General features: G+C 32.5%; 2 protein-coding genes across 2 annotated transcripts; one reads left to right on the top strand and one right to left on the bottom strand.

Moving 5' to 3' along the window:
• Window positions 1-2,619: 2,619 nt before the first annotated feature.
• On the bottom strand, window positions 2,620-4,031 carry LOC129895869 (auxin-responsive protein SAUR71-like). Its single transcript, XM_055971643.1, has one exon. It carries the CDS (start codon window positions 3,465-3,467, stop codon window positions 2,949-2,951), a length of 519 nt encoding a protein of 172 aa, XP_055827618.1. The 5' UTR covers window positions 3,468-4,031; the 3' UTR covers window positions 2,620-2,948.
• Window positions 4,032-16,336: 12,305 nt separating this feature from the next.
• On the top strand, window positions 16,337-27,647 carry LOC129894246 (protein MICRORCHIDIA 7-like). The gene is made up of 20 exons (XM_055969837.1): window positions 16,337-16,863; window positions 17,875-17,949; window positions 18,056-18,090; window positions 18,168-18,246; window positions 18,875-18,967; window positions 19,075-19,159; window positions 20,703-20,778; window positions 21,283-21,408; window positions 21,992-22,090; window positions 22,199-22,300; window positions 24,013-24,174; window positions 24,263-24,358; window positions 24,899-24,950; window positions 25,032-25,143; window positions 25,220-25,290; window positions 25,552-25,907; window positions 26,343-26,434; window positions 26,526-26,613; window positions 26,947-27,069; window positions 27,145-27,647. Exons 1-20 carry the CDS (start codon window positions 16,467-16,469, stop codon window positions 27,220-27,222), a joined length of 2,397 nt encoding a protein of 798 aa, XP_055825812.1. The 5' UTR covers window positions 16,337-16,466; the 3' UTR covers window positions 27,223-27,647.
• The last annotated feature ends 258 nt before the right edge of the window (window positions 27,648-27,905 follow it).

Here is a 27,905-nt window from a genome sequence, read left to right as displayed (position 1 = left end):
TTTTTTGGGGCTTTTAAGCACAAAATTGCTTTAAGTTGGCCAACCAAACACTCAAAAAATCTGATAACAACTTATAAGCAACTTATAACCCAATCCAAACGGACTCTTATTCTCTATCCTTTGGTACTTATAGTGTTATACCCAGGGAATCACCAAAATACCCCTAGAAGATAGCGCGCTCGCATAACGTCTTATCCCTAATAATTTTTGGCCAATACGATGTCGGAATATCGATTAGGGGGAAAAATCATGTGGGAAAGTGGTCTCGATTGAATTTTAGACCAATCGGATCAAGAGATAATTTTTCAGGAAATAATTGCAATTCCAGAGAAGTGCGCGACCAGTTCGCGTTGCGAACTTGCTCCCCATAGTACAAAGTTTCTCGAAATCTGGCCAAAAATATTTTCCAGGCAAATAAGCCATAAAACACATACGTTGAATGCGATTTATGCTTTGTGCATAAAATACATTCCACAAATGCGATTTATGTGTTAAGAAAGTATTCTGATTCGGTTTTTAGTAAGGGTCGTTCCGGTCTTTTCCCCACCTATCTTATATTTAACCCACGTCGTTTTGAGGCCGCTTTCTACCCCATATCAGTTCCTAAGCATAATTTTCCTATCATTTACGCTATTAAACTTTGAGAACTAGGACTGAAGAGGAAAAAGAAGGCTAGGGTTCAAATGATTAAAGCTAAATCTTCATAGTTTGATCGTCTAATCTTCATCCCAAGTATGTAAGACTAAACTAAAACATGAACCTTATTCTTCCATGTGCCCCATGATTGTGATATGTTGATTTGTGAATGAATTAAGTTCCTATGATTGTGTTTCTTAAGAATTTCCTTAAATTTAACAAATTTTACATAATATTGTGTAATTGATATTTTCCACGAACTTGTTTCTTAAACAAATGATTTAAACTACTTATTTCATAAACCTTAATAGTATTTTGATAAATATCGGATATATATGCCTAAGGATTGAGTCTAGAGTCTTGGACTTGTGAATACATGATTGTGATTAGGATGTGAGCATGGTGAAACTTGATAGTCCTTTATATCTTCATAATTAAACCCAATTGAATGGTCTTAACTAAATGTTATCATAAATGATCGTCCAAGAATATTGTCATAAATGATTGTCTAAACTACTCTTAAATAAATAATTGGGAATGATTGAATAATTGATTGGTTGAAAGGATTGTTTGGATAGAACTGATGAACTGATAAGAGTCCATATGAGACTTATTGATTAGTTTGATTGGGATTGATTGTCTTATCAGCATTGAGTCTTGGGAGGAGTATCGAGCACCGAATTGGGTAAGAGTAAGTAACAACTCGAACTCAATAACTACGTAGTCAAACGTTGGAGAGGATTGAATCATTAAGTCGGATGTCCCTATTTTATTGTCCTGACATGATATGACTCGATTGATTATTGGATCCGTGATTGGTTGACTCATTCTTTACCTCTGTAAAGTATTAAACGGACATAGCAACAACGTCGGCTTGTTGTATTATCATTGACTCATAAGTGATGGTTGTCGGATAAGAAAAACTCCCACATAGGTGTTGATAGTACTCTAATTGGATTGAATTGTATATGATTGGTCTTTGTCTAAACCTTACTCTTGATTGTTTCATGATGCAGAGACAAGTTTTATAAATCATCAAGAGGCGCACCGTTGTGGATTTGTTCACAATCCAGCTGATTGGTGAGTCCTCCCTACTTTCGGAGGATACCACTCTTTATCATCTAACCTAAGATTTTGGACTTTTACTTTTATTTTGATTAAGGTAGTCATGAACCTGTCATTGACATCACTTAGATCGTTGATAGAGACTTCATAGACTAGATTATTGATGTGTTGATTGGATATTGTCTGTTTGGCTAGTTTCATTCATACTAGTCTTGTTGGTTGGATTAGATAGATTGTTGGCCTTTAGCCTTATTGTATAAGTTATCTATTTGATTATCATGTTGAGTTATTTTCTTGATGAGTTAAGTCTTCCGCTGATAGAGTGTTGATTGAATGAATGTGTGAACAGGCCAAGTGATTCGCTTGGGGACTAGCAATAGTCTCTGAGTGCCGTCCACGCTTAGAATACCCTCCCGGAGTGTGACATATAGAGTTATGGTTGTCCACCAAATTTGTACCTTTTCTCTCTTTTGGTGTTAAAGAACCATCAAAAGGCAATTTGGAATTTAGGCAAAAGACCATTAGAGCCCTTATGTTTATAAAAATTCAAAAGGTATCACCTAAGCTCTGCCACTGTATATATTCTTTTGCCCCATTTAGTTTTCAATTTTCATATATATTTGTAGACACATATAAGAAGTTGAAAAGTCGAGCCAAAACCCCATTTATTATTAAGATAACGGTAAAAAAAATATATATGAACTATCACTTTTGTTTCACATCCGGTTATCAGTTTTTTGATACATTTTCTATCTAAACTATCACCATCTATGTATTAAAACACACCCAGTTGAGTAGATGGTGATAGTTCAACTAAGAAAAGAAAACAACTAAGAGTTGGCCTAATCAGCTTCAAGGTGTGTTTTAATACATACAAATGATGATACTTCAAGTAGAAAAAAAGGAAACAACTGATAGTTAAAGTATGAAACTCGAGATAGTTAAGAGCACAAGTTGGTAATTTCTTTCTTTAGTACTATAAATTTTTTAGACAAAGCTGAATTCGACTGAACCTACTTGCAGACACATACGTCCACCTCCCGATGTATTTCACCTTGGGTGAATCTCACAAATATAAGTGCAATCTACAAACTCCACATTCTTAGAAGAGAAACATAAAAATAGAGTTAAAAGACATCTAATTAGGTAAATATTGCTATCAACATACTTTTTTTTAACTCCATAACTAGTATTTTGTTTGTCTCTGCTGAAATTGAACCATGATCTTTTATCTATTAACATACTTGTCACGCGCAATTGAAAGAGTTGAGGCGTTTGAACAATCTTGGTGGAGTGAGACTCTTATAAGAACCATAACCCTTGGCCATTTGGCTATTACCCAAACGCCTACTAGGGCTAAATAATGGACTACATGATCCACACACTACAGAATCATCAATCTCTTTGTTATTGACCATTTCAGCCAACACTTTATAGAAGATATCAACATCACAAGGTAACAAAATTGGGCCTTGGCTATAACTATAACCATACTCTTTTTCAGCATCTTCAAGCAACATCTTGAACAATGGATGGTTTGCATACTTTGTCTTAACCACAAATCTCTCTTTATTTGGCCCAACATAAACCCAAAAACACCCTTCTGGAGCTATTGTAGTTGTGCTTCTCCCATGCCATGATTTACTCTTGGACAAAATTACCCCACTTACTTTCTTCATTGATAGATATTTCTCCAACTTCTTAAGTAAATTAGAAGAAGTGTTAGATTTCTTTTTTTCTCCCTTTCCCATTTCACTAATATTCATTCCCTCAATAAAACAAACAACTAATCCAAAAAATTCTTTGCACACTCAAAACTACGCACAGAGTCACCAACAACAAGACTCTTTTTATACTGGTGTGGCGTTGCTGGATACTTCTGATCAATAGAACACGAAGAGCGAAAGAGGAGGAAAACAATTAAAGAAAAGGATCATTGGCTGTGTGTGTCAACCTCTATCATAAGCTAAATTGAGCATCGATCTCATTTTCATCCTAGTTGGATTGTTCATATATACCTTTTGTGAGAATTCTTCAACTAAGGTGAAAAAGCATAAATGACCTTTAGCTTATTCAGAGAAGTGTTGGTTGTTAATTTATGATGAAGATAGTAAAGGCCATATAAAGGATGGAAAAAAATAAAAGAGATAAAGCCTTAAAAGAGTATGGCCATATAGGTTGCTCACTGGCCAAATAGATTCAGTCCCGAATAATACTTGCACTTTGTCAACGAAGAAAAAGTCAACCTTTATTATTTCAAAAGAAGATATAATATATGATTTTATTAAATTCCTAAATGATGACAATTTCTTTATATTCAACCCCCTCACCCCCCACCCCCAACGAGCAATGAAAAAAAGCTTAAGTAATAAACTATATATACTCCATATTTAAATTATATATATATATAGATAACAATTCGGTGAAATTTCACTGCATATGTTATTATTCTTGTCGTTGTTGTATGTTGCTGATGGTGCAAACAATTTTTATACCATTAGGATAGTTTAACATGTTGTATCAAGTTAATAAAATATATTGTTTACTACTCAATGTTTATTAAAAATAAAATTACATATGTGATATGTACTTTCTTCGTCTCATTCTAAATGTTGATTTAGCTCATTTCATGTTCATTAAGAAGAACAATAAATACAAGATATAATTTATTAAGTTATTCAATATTTATTAGATATATTTTTTTTAAAAGCACTATTAAGAAAAAACGTCTTTATCTCAATGATAGAAATAGTTGAAAACATGTATGAATTCAGTGGCGGGGTCAGAAAATTCTTTAAAGGGTGTCAAAATATAAAGTAAAAAATAAATATTGCTAGCAAACCTCAAGCAACTTTTGCAATCCCTTAGCCACTATACTTGTATTAAAAAGTGTCAATACTTATATATATATATATATATATATATATATTTATTAAACTAAATTTTGATCTATATATATAATGTAATTTTTCGACGAAGGGGTGTCTCTAGACACCCCTCGAGCAAGGATAGCTCCACCCATGTGTATGATATATCAACTTTAGTTATGATAATTATTTTTAATTTATTATAGCAAATTACTTATCATATTTAATTACCAATCAACGCTTGTTAAATGAAGTTTTATATAATTACCTTTTAAATGAATTAGTTTGATAAATATTTTTTATAATGTCGATGCATACATTTTTAACTCATAAATTATATAGTTTATGTGAACCAATTTATTCTAATTTTCTCTGTTATAATAATGTGTATGGGTTATTTGAATAGCATTGTAGTGATTTCTGTGGGCCGCCATAATGGGAGGGTAGACTGGGAATACGTAAGCGGTATTAATTATACTAATTATGTTCAATTAGTGGAAACCTTGTATTATTGTTGAATAATTCCAGCGAATTATCATTAAGATTAGAGCTTGTTTGGATAAGATTAAATGAAAAAAGGTTATCATGGATCGAGATCCAAATGAATTAATCCTATTGGTAGGGATATTGTCCAAGGAAAGAAAAAGGTTATTTTCGGATCAAAAATAATAAATTAAATCAAAATGAGATAGTTATTTTAACATTTTCTTCATTAAAATTACCAAACTTTTAAAATTGTAGATAATTTTAAGGTTGAAAATAAATTACCAATATTTTGTTAAAATAACTATAACACTTTGTTTTGATGATTGTTACATTTTATGAATCATAAAGTATCATATTAAATCTATGATCACATAAAATGAATCTTTTCGTCGTTATCTAACGATTGATTTAAATGATATGATGCAATCGAATCTAAATAACAATCAAAATAAATATTGTATTTAGAGTAACAATATAGTACAATACAATGGGTAAGACATAATACATAAATATGCCCTATAATTTGGCCTCATTTCATATTTATGCCTTCCAACTTTGGATGTGCATAAGTAGATACTTAAACTTGTATAAAATTGAACAAATAAACACAAATATTCTACTTGGCACAATACACGTATGACGACATGTAGGACACAAAATTGCAATGTAAGATGTCATGTAGGACGAATATGTCTATTTGTTCAAATTTTGGATAGTTAAAGTGTCTACTTGTGCATTAGTAAAGTTAGAAATTATAATTATTAGTTGAAACCAAGTTAATGATCATATTTATGTATTAGGCCCAATGGGTAACAAGGTGTAAATTACGAAGAATGAAAAAAGTAAGGTTCCAATAAAAATAAATTGGAAAGAATGTTAAAATAACTAAAATGTTTTTTCAAAAAAAAACTACAAAAAAAAGTGTTAAAATGAGACAATGAAAAAGGAAAAAAGGAAAAGCATTTACTATGCGAACTGTAAGAGACAAATTGTCAGCGCCTTCCTCTTTGTTAGTGCGCATGTAAGGCGCAAGACATCACACGCCTTATTCGTTTGTTCAGCGCAAGTTGTCTGGCGCCTTTCTCCTTTTGTTTGATAACATCGTTAACGGCAAAAGGGGTAAGGTGCAGTGGTCCATGCATCTTTGGTTTCACCATAATTTATTTATCGTTTTAAATTTTTTGATCAATTTTTTTTTGCTTTTTTAGCTTTGGACTCAAAACTATACCTTGAGACATCAGCTTGTTTTGAGGGAGAAAAAAAGGATAAATTACACAAATATATTGATCTCGCAGTTCTTTACAAATTTTAAGAAAGAAAATTATTTATAAAACATAGTCATTTTTACATATAAAAAATCTATTTTTAAAAATCTTTTTCTAATTAAATAGTAAGTGTACACAGAAGACTATTTCATCTTGAACGATTAGGTGTGTGATGATCGATTACGTTAATTAATTAAATCCACTTTCATAGTGGGGCCCCTAACTGTATTAATTTGAACAGCAATAATTTTATAATTATATCATATGGTTGCTGGAGGGCGTTATTTTGCAATGCACATTTGAGTTAATTAGTAATAATTCGTCATCATTCATGCTTTTGACAAGTGATTGTGTTTTAGTGGCACACGTTATTATTATTATTGTCAGAAAAAAATAATTGAAAGTGTATCGTGTGAGACGTCTTCTAATTAACTATTTTATGGAACTAAATAATTCCGTTCTTCCACCATGATAAATAATTTAATTATTCTTTTTTTAAAACATTCTTGACAGTTCAAAAATAGAACGACTGGAATTCTTGGTCTCGATTACATTAATTCTTTCCTTTGATAATCGGAAAAAGTTTTGATATTTCCTGCAATATTTTTTTCTTTTAATATGTTTGTACCATGAATTATTAGGTCTATAAACTAATAAATAACTTCACATAATATTCACAACTTCGTTCGTTTATCTTCTCTGAATATATAAGGTTTTCTAGTAACATTTTATAAATGTTTGTTCTATAAAAATAAATTAATGATAAAACTAGGTGAATCAAAATTGATGTACTGCCAATCGCAAAGAATTATTAAATTTTAACGACGAAATTTCATCTGCTCGGTAATTTAATTTACGCTCTTTATAGCCTATATAATATATATAGTAACTATATAATTACATATTTATTGAAATTGAGACTTGGTGGGGAAAGTGTACATTCGTAATTTACAGAAATTTGAATTTGTAAAACTGATAGGGGAATATGTTCATCAACAAAAGTTATTTCAATTTCCGAAATTGGCAAAATAATAAAATGGACTAACATGTATATTCTTGAACATTATACTTTAAGTTAACCAATCAAACCATTTATTTAAGGTCAATCTAGTATTATTTTGGTTAGCAACTTCTCTTCGAGTCATTTTAAGGGTGTGTTGTTTGTAAGAAGATATAATTCCAAGAGCATTTATATATAATTTAGGCAAATAGTTAAACATTATAATGAAGCTGGGTAGGTTGGGGGATGGGAAGAAAATAATCAACGTGGATTGTCATAAATGAACTTTTTTTCTATTTTACAGGTCATTCTTAAAATTTTAAAAATTATTTTGACCAATCAAACATAAATAAAATTAAAACAATTTTATCCATACCAAACAAACCCTTGAGGTTAAATATTATTCTAATTGAAGTTAAAGATATTGGAAAGATTAAGTTATTGGTTTGTGGTAAGTTTTGTTTATTTGGAAGTACGATAGATAAAGTGTTAAGAGTAATGCATTTCTACCTAAATTCCGCTCGTCACCAATCATCATTAGAGTCAAAAGTTTACCTAATTATAATAAGGGATAATTACGTCAGATGGCTATTCGGTAAAAGTAATTATCAAAAAAATGATCATTCTCTGTATTGGCATGTATAGTCAGTATATATTTCATTTATAGTCAAGATATATTCAATTTTTGAGTGTATCATAATGTATATTCAGTGTATAGCTCATGTATAAGTAATCTCTATTGTATAGTCAATGTATACTTTCTATAACTTTTGTCAAGGTATATTGTATAGTCACTGTATATTTCCTATCTATTTGAAATTGTCTCATTATAATCATAGTGATAATAATAGTTATGGATAATTTCGGAGTTCTACTCTCATGTTTGATTTTGTAGTATTATTTTTTTGTGGTTTATGAAATTGTCTAAAATTATTCCTAAAAATTAATGAACCGACCAATAATCTAGTGGGCGTTTGGATACGAATTTGAAATTGTGATTTTAAATCGCTAATATAGGTATAGATTGGTTTGAAGTTAAAATTATTTTTGAACGTGCTATTTGAATTTTAAAAATTGTATTTGTTCTTATATACATGAAAATCTCATAAATTGCATGACCAAAAGTGCTAGTGGTGTCATTTATATTAGGGAAAAAAGGGGCTAAATTTACCCTTTACTTTAAAATATTAATCACAATCTTCCTTCTTTTATACTATGTGGCCAAATTTACCTCGTCGATAACAAGTTCTCATAATTACCAATTGCCCAATTCTCATTTTAATGACATAATTTAAGTAACACAATTTCACTTCATTAGCGCATAAACCACACTCATTTAACCCAATTCTCAATTTAATTATCTGATTTTACTTCATTAAATAGGTTAGAGTTACGGTTTTATATGTTAATTAAGTAAAATCGGGTAATTAAATCGAAAAATGTGTTAAATGAGTTAGAGGTTACGAGCTACTGAAGTAAAATTGGGTTATTCAATTAAAAATTGAATTATATGGGCTATGGGTTAATAAAGTGAAAATGAGTAACTAATAAGTCGAGAAGTAGGAGATTCTGCTAGGTATGAGGATAATTTTAAAAACTTTGTTAATAGTGGGAAATTTAGCTTCATGGTATAAATGGAAGATGAATATAACTACGAATATTTTAAAATAAGGGGTAAATTATGAAATTTTGATTTTTAAAATTATAACATATATTTTTTATACAAAGTATAATTATATATTTAATTAACTAATGTAATTATTTTGATTGATGGCAAAATATGTAACTTCACCTTTGATTTATTGAACAAAGGCTGGAGGATAAACCCACTTCAGATCCCCAATGCTGGGTTGGGCTGATTGTTTATATTTTCTTGGATAATAGCCCAATATAATAGCTAGACTAGATATTAATCAAGAGTAAAAAGGGTTATTTGTAGGAATGCCCTATTTTGAGGTGGTTTCTAATTTTTATATCTCAAATTCATGAATTTTTATTTTTTGTCTTTCAACAGTTTAATTAATAAAAATACAGAAAAAATACCATCAAGATTATTAAAAAAAAAATGTAAGGCAAAGCATAATTTCCAAGACACAGATTATGTCATATAAGGCATACGTTCTAACTTTACCTAAAAATGTTCATATACTAAACTCATGCCTATAGGGCATAATTTGTGCATTGCGATTTTTTAAAATTGTATTAGGTATAACTTATATTTTGAGGGCATCAGTTCAGTAGTATGAATTTCTTAAGATATGAAGTTCTAGATGTGAAATTCTGCCTTGTAAGACATAACTTGTGACTTGGGATATAAGTTCAATTTTAGCACATTATTTCTTAAGAGGTTCATACATTGAACTTATGCCTTGCACATGACTTGTGCTTTGGGGCATAAGTTCAGCAGAATGAGTTTCTTCTAGTAAACTACAACTCGAACACTATTCGAATTTAATATAATAATTTATAATTTGTATTTAATTTTCAAAAATAATAAATTTGCTAGATACATTCTCGTACAATTTTCATGTATTTTTAAACTGTTCAAGTTTCTAAGCTTAAATTTGATTTACGCAAATGCTCTCCAATATCCCAATTATAATTTTGTCAAATTTGAATGCCTAACTTGAAATAATTTGCCATAAATTGTTTGACCTACAATGTTTTCATCAATTATTAATGTTGAATATGTTTGCCTTGTCGGCTTGTCTTATAAGTTACATTTTTGTTGATCTTTGAAGTAGGAAAAAAATGTTGACCCAATAGATTCAAAAAATCAAAGTCCATTAGTATGAAAAAAAGAAAAAAAAAGGGGGGCAACATCAGGAGCTTATTTTGAACTTCAATATAAATCTTAGGATAAAATTCTAGAGAAATCAATGTATATAGGTGATCTTTTTCTCTTTCTTTTTTTAAAAATTGCTTACTTGGGAAGGGAAGTAAGAGAAAACAGGCTATGGGTTTCACGCTATGAGGAAGAAAATAACGTCAGGTCCATTTTTATTGATTTTATTTTTCGAATTTGATTACAATAATAAAAGATAGAAAAACTTTGGCGATTCATAATAAAAGAGGCCGGTCTTTAAAACATTGATGTCCCAAAACATGAAACATGAGATAATTTATTTTCAATAATATTAATGATGATAATATTATGAGTTAATTATATGTGGAAATGTATAATTTTCAAAGTTTATCTTATATTATTAAAGAAGAAGGAAATTATTACGAAATAATAATAAAATGCAATACAACAAGATATTCTTTTTTTGGTTTTCCACCCTGTATCTGGTACCCACATTGGAGTCTTACTAAATCCGAATTCGCGCTGGGAAGTCCCACATTAGGGGTAAAGTGTTCCCTAACAAAGGCGACTCCGTACCCAAGGTGACTTGAACCCGAGACTTTTTGGTTAAGGATGAAAGAGTATTTACCACTACACCACAACCCTTATTAGTAGACAACACGATATATAGTCAAATAAGTTAGGATGAGAGAGAGATTGTATTTCTCTTCAAACTGATGTATAAATGAACTTAATTGAGTTCTTATTTGTCGAAGATGTAAAGTTGCTATGTAAGCTAATTACAAGCTGGCTGAAGGAAGCTACTAATAGGAATCTGCTTGCAAAGCTACTTGTAAGTTGCTTGTACGAATCTGCTTGCAAAGCTACTTGTAAGGTGCTTGTAGGAACCTGCTTACAAAACTACGTGTAAGGTGCTTGTAGAAACTTGCTTGCAAATCTACTTGTAAGCTGTTTGTAGGAACCTGCTTGCAAAGCTACCTGTGAGCTGCTTGTAGGAACATGCTTGCAAAACTACTTGTAATTAAACTGCTTGTACGAATCTGCTTGCAAAGCTATTTGTAAAGTGCTTGTAGGAATCTGCTTGCAAAGCTAGCAGTAAGATGCTTGTAAAAATTTGCTTGCAAAGCTACCTGTAAGCTGCTTGTAGGAACCTGCTTGCAAAGCTATTTGTGAGCAGCTTGAGGAGCCTACTTGTAAGCTGCTTGTAGTAACCTGTTTGCAAAGCTATTTGTAGGAACCTGCTTGCAAAGCTATTTGTAAGAATCTGCCTGCAAATCTATCTGTAAGCTGCTTGTAAGAACTTGCATGTAAAGCTACATGTAAGTTGCTTGTAGGAATGTGTTTGCAAATCTACTTGTAAGGTGTTTGTAGGAATTTGCATAAAGTTACTTATAATTAGTTGCTTGTAGGAACGTGCTTGTAAAACTACTTGTAAGCTGCTTGTAGGAACTTGCTTATAAAAATACTTGTAATTAGTTGCTTGTAGAAACGTGCTTGCAAAATTACTTATAAGCTGCTTATAGGAATCCGCTTGCAAAGCTACTTGTAGAAATCTACTTGCAAAGCTACTTGTCAGCTGCTTGTAGAAATTTTCTTGCCAAACTTTTTATAAGCTACTTGTAAGCTTCTTTAGGAGGTTATAAGAGTATCGAATGATCATTCATAATACAATATATTTATAACAAAAACCATTTTTTCTTATAAAGAGAATAAGCCGGACTTTTTGAGACTTTGAAGTAGAGAAACGGACAAAAATTTTACCATCTAAGGAAGAAAATATTAAAATGGAAGAGAAAAATGAAAAGTTTGAAAATAAAAGATATGCATGATGTTATTTGAAAAAAATACACAAATTACCCTTAAAATCTTAATTAATTACCCGTTGTTGTCCACACAAAAACTAATTATACCAAAAACTTTTCGGTTCTAAACTATTACCAGGTGTATCAATTATATATTAGAATTCAAATTAAGTCATAAAATTTTAGTAAAAAATGGCGGCACTAAAATTAATAAAAAAGTAATAAATTTGGAATCAAATTGCGTAGAGTTTAGTAAAAAATGGCAGCACTAAAGTTGATGAAGAAGTAGCAAATTTGGAATAAAATTGCATAAAGTTTAGTCAATAATAATGGCTAAAGTGAAGAAGGAAAATTAAATTTGAAAACAAATTTCATAAAGTATGACGGTCTATGTTAGCTATAAATATATGTACTCATATATGTTTGATATGTTGTGAGAAATAGTGCATTAGAAAAGAAAAAATAAAAAGCAAAGTTCTTATGAAAAAGTGAAGTGTCAAATCACTTAGTGTGAAAAAGTTATGAAAATTTTATTTTGAGTATGTAATATTTTACTCCTTATATAATAAAAATATTATTTATAATAAAATTATAATTTTGGTCTATTACGCTCCCAACATTATATTAATGTATCCATTAATTAGCTTTGTGTGAAAATGGTGTATTGAGGGCACTAGTATGGAGCTACCTTATCTTCTTATTTCTTTTATTCTTCAGCCTGTTTTGTCGTCTTATTTTTTTTTTTCCCTCTTAAAGATAAAAATGAAATGCAGAAATAAAAGCATGAGCTAATTATTTTATAGATTAGTAAAAATATTTAAAAAGCAATTAAAAAAAATAAAAATTAATTTATTTATTAAAATCTGAATTAATAGGATAGAAAAGCTTTGCAAATGAAAACAAAATCTATATCTAATATATGACTATTCTTTTGCAAGTCGTTTTACAAAAAAAGAATTTAATTTTGCTAAATATGATATAAAAATTAAACTATTAAAATGTAAGCTCAAATTTTGTTTGTTGTATTTTCTTGTATAATTTTTTTCGTTTTGAAGAAATGAATCTATCTTTTATGATATCACAGGTAAATGTAAAAAAATTCAACATTTTAATGAAAAGAAATTTTTTTTGGCCGGTTCAAAAAAAATGTGTAAAGATATCTTTTGGACGATTTTACATTTAAACAAAGATGTGAACAAATTTTTTAGCCGATTAAACATATCTTCAAGACTTGATAATTTTATGAAGATATCACATTTTCCTTAAATTCATGGATTGAACCTTGAAATATGTGAACACAGGAGATCAAAGAGCATTTTTCTTGAATGAATGAATCAGTTCTTCCATAATATACTGTCAGAATGAATCTGCAATCTATAATGTCAGATGTGTTATATCCTATTTTAATTCGAGGTCAAATTGTATATAATATATTAATAATTTTTAAATTATTTAATTTAAGTAGTCGCTATTTAATTATTTTTAAAGTAAATTAGGATACCTAAATAATTAACTAATTTAATGCTAAAAATGAACTCCAATTAGTGGTCTACTTAACTTATGTGATTCGAGGTAAGGGTTCTAATTATTCCAAAGGGGAAGGAGTTAAGCATCCTTTAAGATTCGTTAAAAACGATTACCGACCAAATTTAGCTTAATTTATTTTTATTAGAAAAACATCTTTTGTACAACTAGTTAAACAAGAATTTCTTAAAGCTAAAGATGTCAAATTTTCAGCATTATATAATATGCAACTTTTGCCCAAAAATATATTTTTTATCCACTTAAAAATTGTATTTCTTCTTCAAATCGACTTGTTTAAGATTTTTCAAAAGAGTTGCATTTTTAACTCTAAGCATGTCAATGTTTTTTTTTAATACTAAAAAAAAAAAGTGTGCTAAAAATGGTATATTTTCATTCAAATCAATATTTTGATATTTGAATTGCTTCACTTTAAAGCTCTCAAAAAATTACATTTTTTACATCAAAAATCTGTTTCTCGAAGTTATTGTTTTTTTTTATAAAATAATATATATATATATATTTGCTTGGAAAAAAAAGTTCACATTCTTATGCTTTCAAAATTTAAAAAATAAGTTAAGTAAATAAAACTCAATTAAAAACATCATTCCGAATAAATATACTAAACCCAATATCTAAAGGATAGATAGGCGAGTGACTACATCTTACTATTGTTCTTAGTTGATTTATACAAATTCAAACACAAATAAAGGCAAACATCAATATAAGCGTAAAATATGTAAAAACATTAACCAAGGGATAACAATATATGTATGTAGAAAATAAAAATATAGAGCTTTGAAGTGAGGAGAAAGTGATTGGATTTTTTTTGTTTTTGGAGTGAATAAATCACTATAGACTCGAGCCAAAATGCATATATTGATCGTTTCTCTAATTTGGACAGAGATGGAGTCATATCATAACTTCACATGCACTGTTGCAGGGAAGTGAACGAGAATGATTTTGTCGCGAATCTACCCTTGCTCTTCAAATAAAGCCCGATGCAGTAGAGAGAAAATTCGAAAATTCTTTGCAAGAAATATTTTTAAAAATCAGATTGTAAGAATTTTCTATGAGTGTTCAAGCCCCTTTTTTTTGTTCAAACTTCTTCTTCGTGTTCAAAATTCATTCTGCCTACTCCCTCTTTTTTTTAGAGTCCGTCATCCAACATATATAGGGATATGCGAATGAATAAATAATAGAGAATGACGGATGAATAAAATAATGTGGAATAGAAGATGAATAAAATAATACTGAATGTGCGGATAAATAAAGTAATACGAATGGACGAAGAAATAAAATAACACAAAATAGGTGGACAAATAAAATAATACGGAATGGGCCAACTAATAATATATTGGGTAATGAATATTATTATATTATATATATATATATATATATATATATATTGAAGAGGGGACAAAGAGTGATGGTATTGTTGTTGTTGATGGGGATGTGTATATTAATATGTTATGGTAGTAGTGTTGGGACATGAAATTGTATGAGTTAAAGTTAGTAGTATGGGGTAGAAAATATAATAGTGTATAGGGTTAGGTCTATAAAAAAATGGTTATAAAAATGGCCACAAGGATTAAAAAGGAGTAAAAAAAACCCGTATAAATCAAGATAAAATTAAGTAGTGAGGTCGGCTAAAATTTAAATAGGAAAAATTAACACTAATTAATTAACAAGTTTCTTAATTCTAACAAAAATAAAATAATTAACGTAATCATAAACTAATTAATTCGAAAATAAAAACTACCAATTTACGAAATAATTGATAAGATAAAAAAAAAAATCTCTTTTTAGATCAATTTTGAATATTCCTAAAAGGTAATAACTACATAAAAAAAACTATATGTAGTATCTTAAAACAATAAATATGACAAAAATTATTTTAAAAGAACATAAAAAAAATATTTTAAGTTTTATAAAAGCTAATTATTTCAATTTATTTAAAATTGAAGAAGGCTAAAATAAAAATAAGATAAATAAACATAAATTAATTAACAAACTTCTTAATTTTGACAAAGTAGAATAATTAATTTAAGTTTAAACTAATTAACTTGAAATATAAGTCTATTAACTAGGCCAAACTAATTACAAAGTATTTAGTTTAAGATAAATATTCTTTTTGAGATGATTCTCAAATAATGATAAAAAGTAATAATATATTATATATATATATATTTATATATATATATATATATTATTCAAGAATAAAAAAAAATAATATATATATATATATATATATATATATATATATATATATATATATATATATATATATATATACTGTAAGCTCATTGAAATTGTTTAAAATTGAAGGAACTCGATAATTTTTTTTTTAAAAAAAGTCACGTTGTGGAAGGCCAAAATTGGGTGTCAACAATATCATATATGACACGTTAGTTATATAAATCTATCATCTATGATATGATATGATGCCATCTATAAAATATCAAAATCAATCCATACTAAATTAGTTTAATATACTCACTCCGTTCTATATTAGTTGTCATGTATACTAAAAATAGTTGTCAATTTAAATAATTAAGAGAAAATTAATTATTTTTTCATCTTTTTTCTTAGCATTAATTATTTTTGAATAAAGAGACACGTAAATTGTTTAAAATTAAAAAATTAATAAGGGCTATTTTAGTCAAATAAAGTTTTCAATTAATGTTTTCTTAAAAGTTGTGTATAACTTTATTAGTTATAACGATAACTAAAATGAGACGGAGGGATAATATTTTTCAAAATAAAAATAACTAATCAAATTTTAATACCGTAGCAGAAGAGCAAGTAAAGGGTCGGTCTTGAAATCTTAAATAAAACATCATTAACGCTTATAAAATAGGGACCCGCAGCTAAAAAAAGGCACAACAGATCTCCAGAAAATCACACGGTTCATATATTATCATCGAGACGAGTACGTGAAAACCCTTTTTGCATCTCTTCATCTAAATTCTTTGAATCTTCCTTTCTTTTCATCGTCCTCTGTAATTCCCTTTTTGCATGGCGAATTCCAATATTGTAATTAAGCAAGAAAATTTGGATGATAATAGAGGGTTTATGAAGAAGCCGCCGGAGAAATCTTCACCGGCGGCTCAATCGGTGTTTATTGATCTAAGCAGTAGTGACGACTCCGACTCCGACTCTGATTCCGGTGGTTATGCCGGTAATGGTAGTGATAGGCCGAAGAAGAAGAGGAAGAGTGTGCTGGATGTGAACTTCGCATTGCCTTTGGGATTTTTAGATCCTTTGCCACCGCCTAAGGAACCTCCATTGCCGTTACCGGCTCCGCCTAATGGAAGCAATAGGGATTTAAGTGTTTCAGAGAATAATTGCAAACAGTTTTGGAAGGCTGGGGATTATGAAGGGGCTTCTTCTGCTAGTTCAGGATTAACTTCAGGTTTGTTATTGGCAAGTTCGTCGCACTGTATTCTTTTTTCTCGAGCAACGCGAACTAAGAAAATTAGCGTAATTTGTTAGTTTTAATTCGTGCATGCCAGCAGTGATGTGCTCTTCCCTTTTAATTTATCTATGAATTGTTTTGCTGTGCATATTGGTGGATTACTCTAAGCTTAAATAGGGTGGATTGATTCGATTGTCTAAATCTTGTTGAATATGGTGGGGGAAATTGTGAGTAGTAGTAGTTCAGAGCCTTGATGATTGTAAGTTTGTAATTTTTGCTTTGGTGGATTATTGTGGCTTAAATTAGGTGGGTGAATTGGATTGTCTAAATCTTGTTGAATATGGTGGAAGCTAGGAATAGTTATTCGGAGCCTCAATAACTGTAATTTCTTATGGATTATTGTAGCTTAATTGGGTGGGTGAATTGGATTGTCTAAATCTTGTTGAATATGGTGGAAGCTAGGAGTAGCAATTCGGAGCCTTAATGACTGTAATTTTTGGTGGATTATTGTAGCTTAATTGGGTGGGTGAATTGGATTCTCTAAATCTTGTTGAATATGGTGGAAGCTAGGAGTAGCAATTCGGAGCCTCAATGACTGTAATTTTTGGTGGATTATTGTAGCTTAATTGGGTGGGTGAATTGGATTCTCTAATTCTTGTTGAATATGGGGAAGCTAGGAGTAGTAGTTCGGAGCCTTAATTAATTGGATTGTCTAAATCTTGTTAGCTTTATTGGGTGGTTGAAGTGGATTTTCTCAATTGTTTTGGATATGGGGAAGCTATGGTTATTTATTTATTTATTTTTAATTAATTAGGTAAGTTATTAAGTCAATAGAATGTTTCAAAGTTGTATAACAGCAAGACCATTTATTAACTAACCTTATTGGAAGTATTAATATCTCCGGTTATGTATTCTTATGAAGGGATATTATATATATTCCTTTTTGGGTTTTTGTAGTAAAGATGATTATTTTAGCTGTGGTTGTAACATACTTTCTTAATCTTGTAGGTGGTATAGATCATGTCAGAGTTCATCCCAAATTCCTACACTCCAATGCCACAAGTCACAAGTGGGTACTTGGAGGTAAATTATCGGTTTTGATCTAACCGTAATTTTGTAGGCTTATTACATACTCTTACAGTTTTTGCCCTCTTGATTTCATCTTTTCTGATCGTATCCAATCCTGCAGCTCTTGCAGAGCTTTTGGACAATTCATTGGATGAGGTATACATTTTGGCTTACTACTATCATTTCTTTCTTGACACTTAACATACTGTTTTAAGTTCACTCTCTTTGATAAGGTCTCCAACGGAGCAACATATGTGAACATTGATATGGTCCAAAACAAAAAAGATGGGAGCAGAATGCTTCTGATTGAAGGTATTCAACTTTACTGTGTTTCTTTTGCTTTTTACATAGTTGCTCGAACTATGCATTCTCTACAAATGAGAACGCCATAGTCTTTTCTATGTCAGATAAGAACTACAATTACCAGTCTTTAGGAAAGCCTTCTATATTATCCCAGTCCAATCAACTTTTATATCCTTTCCTTCCTTTTATTTTTCTTCCCTCCATTTTCCTTTAACTTATTGGGATTGGTTAAGTGGAGAATGATTATGCACTTCCACTTCTCTTTAATTCATGTGAATAAGACAACCAGTAAAGAGTACATCAATTTGCGTTCCGTGTATTTTGAGGAGAAGCAATCTCAATGTTAGCTCCCATGAACACAATGCCCCACTATGGAGTTTCCTATTAGATGGTATAAAACTGTGGATATGCTATGCTTCATTAGTAGGAGCAATTAGCTGGCCAAATCTTTTCCTAAACATCCTAAAAATGTTATTTTTTAGACTTTTCTGAAATATTCATTCTTTTATGCACTAAACTCTCTTTCATTGATCAAGGCACTAAACTTCTCTCTTCATTGTATTATATGCTTAATAAAACTGTCATTTTATTCTTTGTGGCGCTGTTGGTTTGTTTTATCTTGCTCATTCATCTACAGATAATGGTGGTGGGATGGATCCTGAGCGAATGAGGCATTGCATGTCTCTGGGATATTCTGTGAAAAGCAAAATGGCAGATACTATTGGGCAGTGTGAGTTTTAATTGAGATGCTTTTGATATTGTTAGTTTCTGTTCAGTTGTTCAGATTATCAGTAATGTTTACTTCAGCATATAAGTTATTTTTGTGCTTTTGTATAGATGGAAATGGATTCAAGACTAGTACCATGAGACTTGGAGCAGATGTGATTGTTTTCTCTCGCTCTGGTGGGAAGCCAGGGAGAAGGTTGTTACTTCTTCCTCCTTTTAATGATCTCTTACTCTGTTCTTCCATTTCTCAATTCAGCTGGTACAAATTTGGAAATTGGCCTAGGGCTTACATGTTACTAGAGTTTGATGCATGGACTTGTCATAACTCGTGTATTTGTTCCCTCTCTGCTTATCAGCATTTTATGGTCTTGGTTTCATATGTGCAAGCTTTTCTTCTGATAATTATTTGTCGCTTCATATATTCCTCGGATGATCACCATTCTATGATTTTCTTAGTAACTTGTAGAACAGAATATGTATGATTCTTATACAGTCCTATTGGTATTCCTAATTGGCAAAGAGTAGGACGTGAAAGTTCATGACATGCTGCCCGTTATCAGTTATGAATGATTGTATGGGCGTGCAATGGGATAACATTTTTGAAATTGTTGCCTTAGTTAAAAACTATGATTGGCAATGGAGCGGGAAAAGGAAAATCTCTATTTATCCTGCCTTCCTCAGGGTAGGTAGAAAGTGTGATTGGGGGTGGTCGGTACCAATATGTGAGTAGTAAATTTGTGAAGTTCTGTTGGTAGTTGCGATCCATCAACGCAGCTTTAGTTCCACTGTGCAATGTTGATTTTCTCCGGTGGTGGAATGTGAGGTTCAAGGAGAAGTGGAAGCTAAGAAGGTTGCTTATGCGATGTTAGTGGAAAGAACAGATCAGGAGGACAAGCGGAAGAATAAGAAGTATAAGGTGACGAAGAAGTAGGCGTATCTTGCGGTTACGACGGCTAAAATGATAAGAACTTAAGGGAAAAAGGCGGGGATACATTTTTTTATAGGCTCGATACAGTAATCAACGATAATACACGGGACTTGATCCTGCTGGTTATGCATGTGTTCACTACAGACTTGGGTCTGATCTGGTTGATTTCTACTTTCACGTCATTGAGAGTGTGATTTTTCTGTGGTCCACCTAAGTCTATTTTGTCAACTGGTGGAACGCTTGGGTCGATTGGTAAAATAGTTTGTGGTTGGAGTTGTATGATGTGGGACATTTGCCTAGCGTTAGCATAGCACTTCCATATACTTAAAACTAGCTATTATGTTAGGACCAATGAGATATGTGGAAATCCATGTGTGTAAAACTCGTAATCTGAGGTGCCTACTTTTCTATCAAGTTACATGAAACTTTGTGCAATCAAATATCCTGTGTGGGTACATCTAATTTTTAGCAAGTTTGGAGTGTGTTGAAAGCTATGCATGAACCTTGTCGACGTGGGTACATTAAGGAAAATGAAGACTCTGTGTAACACAGGTTTGTTGTATCCCTGAGAATGGGATGTGAGTTGCGAGTGCAAGGCCTTACGATTGGTTCCTTGCACTTGGAGATTCCTTCCTTAGTTTCCCTTTATAACTGTAAGTTAGTCACGTCTGATCTCAACTTTCTCAGGCTCTTGTGCAGTCTCCCACTCTTGTATTTGTGATTATTCATCCTTTCGACCCTTGTTTCTCTCTCTTTATTCTTGTGGTGGTTAGATACTGCTATTTATCCAGGTATTTTCTTTTGATTTCAGCCCCACCCAGAGCATTGGATTGCTGTCCTACACATTCTTGCGAAACAAAGGAATGGAAGACATCGTTGTTCCCATGGTAAGCATGCTGAATTATTTCAAATTTCCATAGTTTTTATCCATAGTTATTGTGATCTTATGGTGAAAATGTGGATCTGGCGTCCCTATCTGAGGCAAAGTGCATCTTGAAATGCTTCTATTGCGATTCACTAACCAGAAATCCAATTAATAGACTCTTTGTGCCTATTCTCATGTTGGATATCTAAACGGAAGTCAACAAGCTCTGCGCTTTATGTGGAGTTCAGTTGTTGATGTAAACTTTGTACAAAGTGTGCATTCTACTTTCCATTTTTGCTCAAGCTCTGTGCTGTAACAGGACTTCAGTTGTTTGTGGCGATTTTGTACTAGTGTTTGCGCTCTTCCTCCCATTTTGCCTGCGTTATCTTTTCTCTAAGCTACAGATTTTAAGAAAACTTGATAACATGTTTCTGACCTTGCTAATGGTGTCCTGATCTTACTTTTTCCCTTGATAGTGGTTCTTGCATCTCGTAGACTGATGTTTGTTTTCTTGCTATTGTGACAGCTTGACTATGAAAAAAGAGAAGGGTGGGACAAGATAATACGATCATCTCCTGGTGACTGGGATAGAAATCTTGAGACCATAGTTGAGTGGTCCCCTTTTTCAAGTGAAGCTGATCTACTTAGACAGGTAAATCTTCAAAATCATCCCCCCTCCTACAACTCCCCAAAATGGAGTAGTATTTTAAATCCTTCTGCGATTGTTAAACTAGTATGAAAGATCTTATAAAGGAGCAATGAGAAGATATAAGCTTTCATTTGAGTAGTTTAAATTACGAAGTGCACAGTTGGAAACCCTGATTCCAGTATTAAACAGAACATATACTCTCCCGCAAATTTAATTCAGCTGTCATAACATTAAATTTAGCTTGAAAAATCTAGCTCTCCAGTGTTCACTGCCAGTGTGCAACCCAATTGTGAAGCTTATCTGTGTATTCCCCTCCTGTCATATATAGTATATGCTTCCAGCCAGCACTATTCAATGAACTTCAGCAATCACATTCTTTCCTTGAGCATGTGCCCATTGTAGCTTCTGTTGCTAGTCCATGGCCTGTCCAGGTTGAAATTAATGAATTATTTTGGCACACTTATAAAGTTCAATACTTGGGTTTACATGACATTGCCTTGTCAATTTTGTTTCTATGTTACTCTGTCGTTCAGTTTTGGATGTGTTGTATCTGCTAATCATTCAATTTTTTCTATACATGCTTCAGTGTAATCTGATGAAAGGTCAGGGCACTCGGATTATAGTATACAACTTGTGGGAGGATGACCAAGGACTACTCGAGCTAGATTTTGATGCTGATCCACATGTAACCCTTTAATATTCTTTACTTGTTACTTGTTTCTCTGCTTTACTTAACATGCTGTCACATGATTCTTGGTTTTTTAGTGACATGCTTCTTCATTCTCTCCTTCAGGATATTCAAATAAGAGGAGTCAACCGTGATGAGAGGAGCATACAGATGGCCAAACAGTATCCAAACTCACGGCATTTCTTGACATATAGACATTCGTTAAGGGTAAGTAATATTTGTTCTGCCATGTGTTAGTGGGAGCATTTTTGTTACACGGCACCAGGTTATTTGGATTTCATGTTGCTGTGAAGGTTCTGTGATGAAATTAATTAGTTCCTTGACTTTTTAAATCCAAACAAGGGTCACCTAAATTTATCTCTAACTAAAAAATGTCCCAGGCTAGTTGGGTAAGTTTTTTCCAAACAAAATTATAGGTTTTATTTGCAGCAGTTTAAGTCCCTGTTTGAATTGTGGAGGTTTATATGCTTCTGGAACCAAGGAGCAGTTGTTATCAATTGGGCATTTGCCTTTGCCCATATTGATCTACTCTATCAAGAGCTGCTAGGGACTATCATCAATCCAAAGCATTCCAAGTGTGTCGTGGTTGCTAGTATCATCATCCTAACATTTTGATCAAAAGTAGTTGTAGACCAATTTATTCCTTGTATACTCTTTAGTAGAACTCTGCTTGTTGCTGCTGCCTCTTTTTCATCGTTCGTACAAATGGAAACAACCTCCCTACCTTTTCAACGTAAGGGTAAGGTCTGCATACACTCTACCTTCACGTAGACCCCATCTGTGGGATTACACTGGGTTTGTTGTTATATACTTTTAGTAGAATGATGACCAGTTAATTTCAAGTTTTGAGATTAAATGCAAGTACTTAATTTTGTTTACCAATCAGAATAAGAGAGATGCAATTCTTAACCAGCAAAATATATGCTCTAATTATACTTGTAGAATTTTTGCTGGTCAAATATAAATAGTGTTTTAGCCAAGAGATACGAGTTGCTTGATGAATTGATTTATTGGACTTATGGGATGAAATTGGACAGAAATGAATCAGTTTAACGTAATTTATGTAATGCATAGTTTAAATGAATTTGGTCTGTTTCCTAATGTTGGGCCTTGTCCCATGAGGATCAGTTGCAAAATGTACATCGAGGTCTTTTTTGATCTCAATTAGGTGAAACAATTTCCCTTATGTTGTGAAGGGAAAGGCAAGTTTTGGAGATAACTTGGTGTGATTAAATGCTTTGATTCAGAGACTTCTGAGACAACCTGATCATAAATGGATATTGATTTTATTCTCTTCTTCATCTTTTCTCCACTGTAATGGTGTTGGCAAAGTGTGAGAACATGAGAGACAATCCACTTAAGAGGTGTGGATGTCTGAATGTTTTTTTTTTGGTTGATAGTTTGCTTCTAAAGCTCAACAGAAATATTACCATCTTTACAATTATTAAGATGTTGAGACAAAAGAGATAATACTAAAATAAGGGTGTATTGTTGTGTTAATATTACTCTGTTCTGATTAGTTAACTAGCCTATTTGATTTTTAATAGCTGATTTGTTTCCTTTTCTATTCTTCGCCTATGTGAGCTGAGGGTCTATTGGAAACAGCAGCCTCCCTACCTCTGAGGTAGGGGTAAGGTCTGCGTACACCCTACGCTCCCCATACCCCACATTGTGGGACTACACCGGGTATGTTGTTGTTGTACTATTCTTTGCTTGTGTACCTACTCTGCGTACACCCTACGTTCCCCATACCCCACATTGTGGACATGGTTTTGCATAGACTTTAATTGGAATTCCTGTAGCTCTGTCTTCCTTAGTGCTACGTGCATTTGATGTTCTTTATATTCACAGAATACGTATATGATACTTCTTCTTAGAAAGTAATTTTGTTTTTATCACATGTATTCTTGGATTTTCAGAGCTATGCATCAATTCTATACCTAAGAGTTGCTCCTGGCTTTCGGATTATTCTGCGGGGTAAAGATGTTGAGCACCATAACATAGTAAATGATATGATGCTGACCCAGGAGGTCACATATCGCCCTATGCCTGGTCCGGATGGAGTACCCAAAGATTCCAACGTAATATGTCTTTGGATGCAAACTTGATTTGGATTTTTTTGTGTGTGATTAATCCTTTTCTCATTCATTTTCATTTTGATGCTTGTAGATGTTGGCTACTGTGAAAATTGGGTTTGTAAAGGATGCTAAATCTCATATCGATGTTCAAGGGTTTAATGTCTATCACAAAAATAGACTTATTAAGGTTTGTCTTTTTTCTGAAGTGCAATTGTTTTGGTAAACCGGATGATCGCTGTAGGTTGTTGATGTCTTCTTTGATTATGTGGTGGAATGCTTTCCCCAGTACCTTTGTATACAAGGGGATTTGCAGTATCAGATCTACCTTTAAGAGACATGCAACCCCCCCCCCCCCTTCCTTCCCCCCTCTTTTTTTTTTTTGGGTGAGAAGGCAACATTTTGTATATATATTATAAAGAGTAACCTGAAAACTAGAGTAATGAACCATATTAGTGAAAAACATGGGAATGAGACGTGCAACTTGATATTTTACCTTATCCTGCAGTGAGAATAATTTTCGCTGTTCTCCACAATCTGCCATCTGCTTATCCAAAAAGGACAATTTTCTAATCCTTATACTCCAACTTTGTTAACATATGGTGTATGTGAGTTTATGTAGACTTTCCCTATTGACAGTAAGAGATGGATAGTTTGGAGCCTTTGCATGGCTGAACATTCTCCATTTTGTGATCTAGTGATCTGTACTAAAGTTTCCTTCTGTTGGCAGCCATTTTGGAGGCTTTGGCATGCTCCTGGAAGTGACGGTCGTGGAGTTATAGGTCTGCTCTTTTATCTTAAAAGTTATTCTTTCATAGTTTTTCCGTTTAAAGTGCTTATTGTTTTGCAATATTTGATGCCAGGTGTATTGGAAGCCAATTTTGTTGAACCAGCTCATGACAAGCAAGGGTTTGAGCGTACGACAGTTCTTTCAAGACTTGAAGCACGATTAGTGCAGATGCAGAAAACTTACTGGTGTGTTCTGTTTCATCTCTGTGTTGTGCTTTTCCAGAGTTTCATGTGCTTAGTATACTCCTAATTTCTTTTCCAGGTCAACTCTTTGTCACAAAATTGGGTATGCTCCTAGGCGGAATAAGAAAGCTATTGCACGAGGTATCCTAGGTGGAATACTTTTATCTTACTTTTTTTATTCTTCATCAATTCTTTACACAACCTTTAGGAAGGTTTGACTCTGTCTGGGGACTTGTGTTCAAAGAGGATACTACTTTTTTTTATTCTTCATCAATTCTTTACACAAGGTTTATTGTTTTTTCTTGATTTGTTTGCTATTTTAATATCTCAGTTCAAGAAGGTGATCTTGCCTTCTGATTATGTCTAGTTTCTTATTATAAAAGATAAGTACATAATTATGTTTTTCAACAGAGGATTCTCCTGATTATCCTTATTCAGCATCTCAATCAAAATATAAGAGTTCCGCTAAGTCATCTGAGAGGAGCAATGGTGTTGGGCACCTAAATGGCAAGCATGATAGCAAAGCCAGAAGATCTAGAAACATACCAAGTACTTTGGAGCCATCAACTTCTGCCGAAGATGACAGCGATGATGATGTCCAAGTTGTCCTTCCAAAGAATCAACCAGGTGGACATCAGAAGCATACTAATGGAAAAGATGACTCGCGAGTTATGCATGCACCGCCAGGCTTTGGAAAAAGAGTTGCTGAGCAAGTATGTTCGCCTGGTGGAAGCCTCAAGCGAGTTACTAGAAGTTCAAGATCAAAGGTTATTCCTGATCTACGTTCCCTTTAACCTCCAAATCTTCTTCCGGGTGTCTTAGTTTTTGGCACGGGGTAGGATCCTTAATAATAGAATAGCTCTAATTAGTGATATATGCCAGAGTATCATGTTAAATTGCTGTACTTGTAGCCAGTGTGCTCTCTTAGAAGGTTGAGTCTGATATGTCCATGTTAGTCTTGAGGATAATTTTGAAGCTACACAGGAGATTCTAACATCCATTATCATGGACTCTAATCACTGTACACATTCAGTGCTTTTGTGGGTAGGAAGGGGTTGATATGGCCCAAAATTCTGTGCACTTAATTTCGCTCATCAACTTTTGAAGGTTCTCATTGGGGAAAATTGCTCTTCAATAGAATTTATTTCACTGAGAGTTGGAGTAGATAGTGGAATTGATAAATTTGTTATTTGGTCCAATAGGGTGATGCTGTTGAGAATGAGGACATGCTGCCAGATAACCTCACGGAGTCTCTAGAGCAGTTAAAAGCAGAGAACCGTGAGCTTAAAGAAAGGTGCTTGTTCTGCAACCTTTGCATTATTATTAAGCCATTTTGTAGCATTTTAGGATCATATGAACCACCAAAATGTTTATTTATTCAACAGGTTGCGGAGGAAAGAGGAAGAGATTTTAGGTGATCTGTTACGTGATTTACAGCATGAAAGAGAGAGATCCAAATCACTTGAAGCTCAGGTTAGATGAGATTTTGATGTTTACTGTTTGCCAATGTAGCCGCATTTCTGTGCATGAAAGCTTTATAGTAGTTGATGTGAGAGAAACTGGTGATCAATATTTTTCCTTCTGACGTGAAGTTTGGATACAAAGTACTACTTGTTTATGTTCCTTTATCTTTATTCTGGGAACTGAAAACATAACCTCAAGGTCCTTGGACCTTTCTGTGGTTCCTGGCTTCCTGCTATTGAATCTATATACAGTGTTTTTTTGTAATAGTAATGGTGAAACTTTGTTAGACTAAATTTTGATGGATTCTTTAATGAAACTGAAATATTTCTGCTCCATGTTCAGCTGCAGGACTCAACTAGAAAAATAGAGGAACTTAACAAGGAGCAAGAAAGTTTAATAGACATATTCACGGAGGAGAGACAACGCCGCGATATGGAGGAAGAGAACTTGAGAAAGAAGCTAAAGGTGAACTTCACTCAACTTCTTGCATCTTTTCTTTAGGAAGTGAATAGTCAATTGATTTTCTTGGCTTGATTTCAGGACGCATCAAATACTATACAAGAGCTTCTTGACAAGGTGCAGGTTCTGGAGAAGACGAGGTCTGCCAATCGTAGGTAGTTCAAATCACTAGGGAACTCACAATATCACTTGGTTGTCCATGTTGTATATATTATGAGTGAACCATAGCACCAAAATTCATAGGAACGTCACTTTGGTGCAGTGGTTTTAACCTAATTGTGTCTCCATTGCTCGGAAGCACAGGCATTTGCTCATTTCTTCTCCAAGTTTCGGTTGTCTTGTCTAGTAGATGGTGGTTTATAGTGAACCTCGATTCTCAATTATCTTTAGAACCTAAAGCCTCTCATCTGCTTAGCTTTGAGGTGTGCTAGAATTGACATTTTATGTTGCCTTGCAATGTTATAAGAAATATCAATGCCAATTTTTTTCTCAGGATGATGTTCCACTGTATTGTAAATATTCTAGAAAATGGCAAGACTTATATAATGGAGATGCTGGTGGCATTCTTGATTCTTATCCAACAACTTTGCAGTGATAATTTATATATCTTTGCTGCGATAATTTTACCAGTAATTGCTGCACAAGTCTCTGACCTATCTGCCCATCATTATCGTTTCCTCATTGATGCATTTGAGAAAAAAATTATGTCTAGAATTGGACAAAGTTCTATATTATTTGATCTTTACCTGAATTTTCACTTTTGCTTTTCGAGAATTAAATTCAGTGTACTTCAATCATAGTTTTAGAGTAATGTGTTATTATAGGATGAAGAAATTCATGTT

This window comes from Solanum dulcamara, chromosome 7 (genome assembly GCF_947179165.1).
Source record: "Solanum dulcamara chromosome 7, daSolDulc1.2, whole genome shotgun sequence".
NCBI lineage: Eukaryota > Viridiplantae > Streptophyta > Magnoliopsida > Solanales > Solanaceae > Solanum > Solanum dulcamara.
The sequence above is the reverse complement of the archived record's forward strand: the minus strand, read 5'-3'. Positions and strand labels throughout refer to the sequence as shown.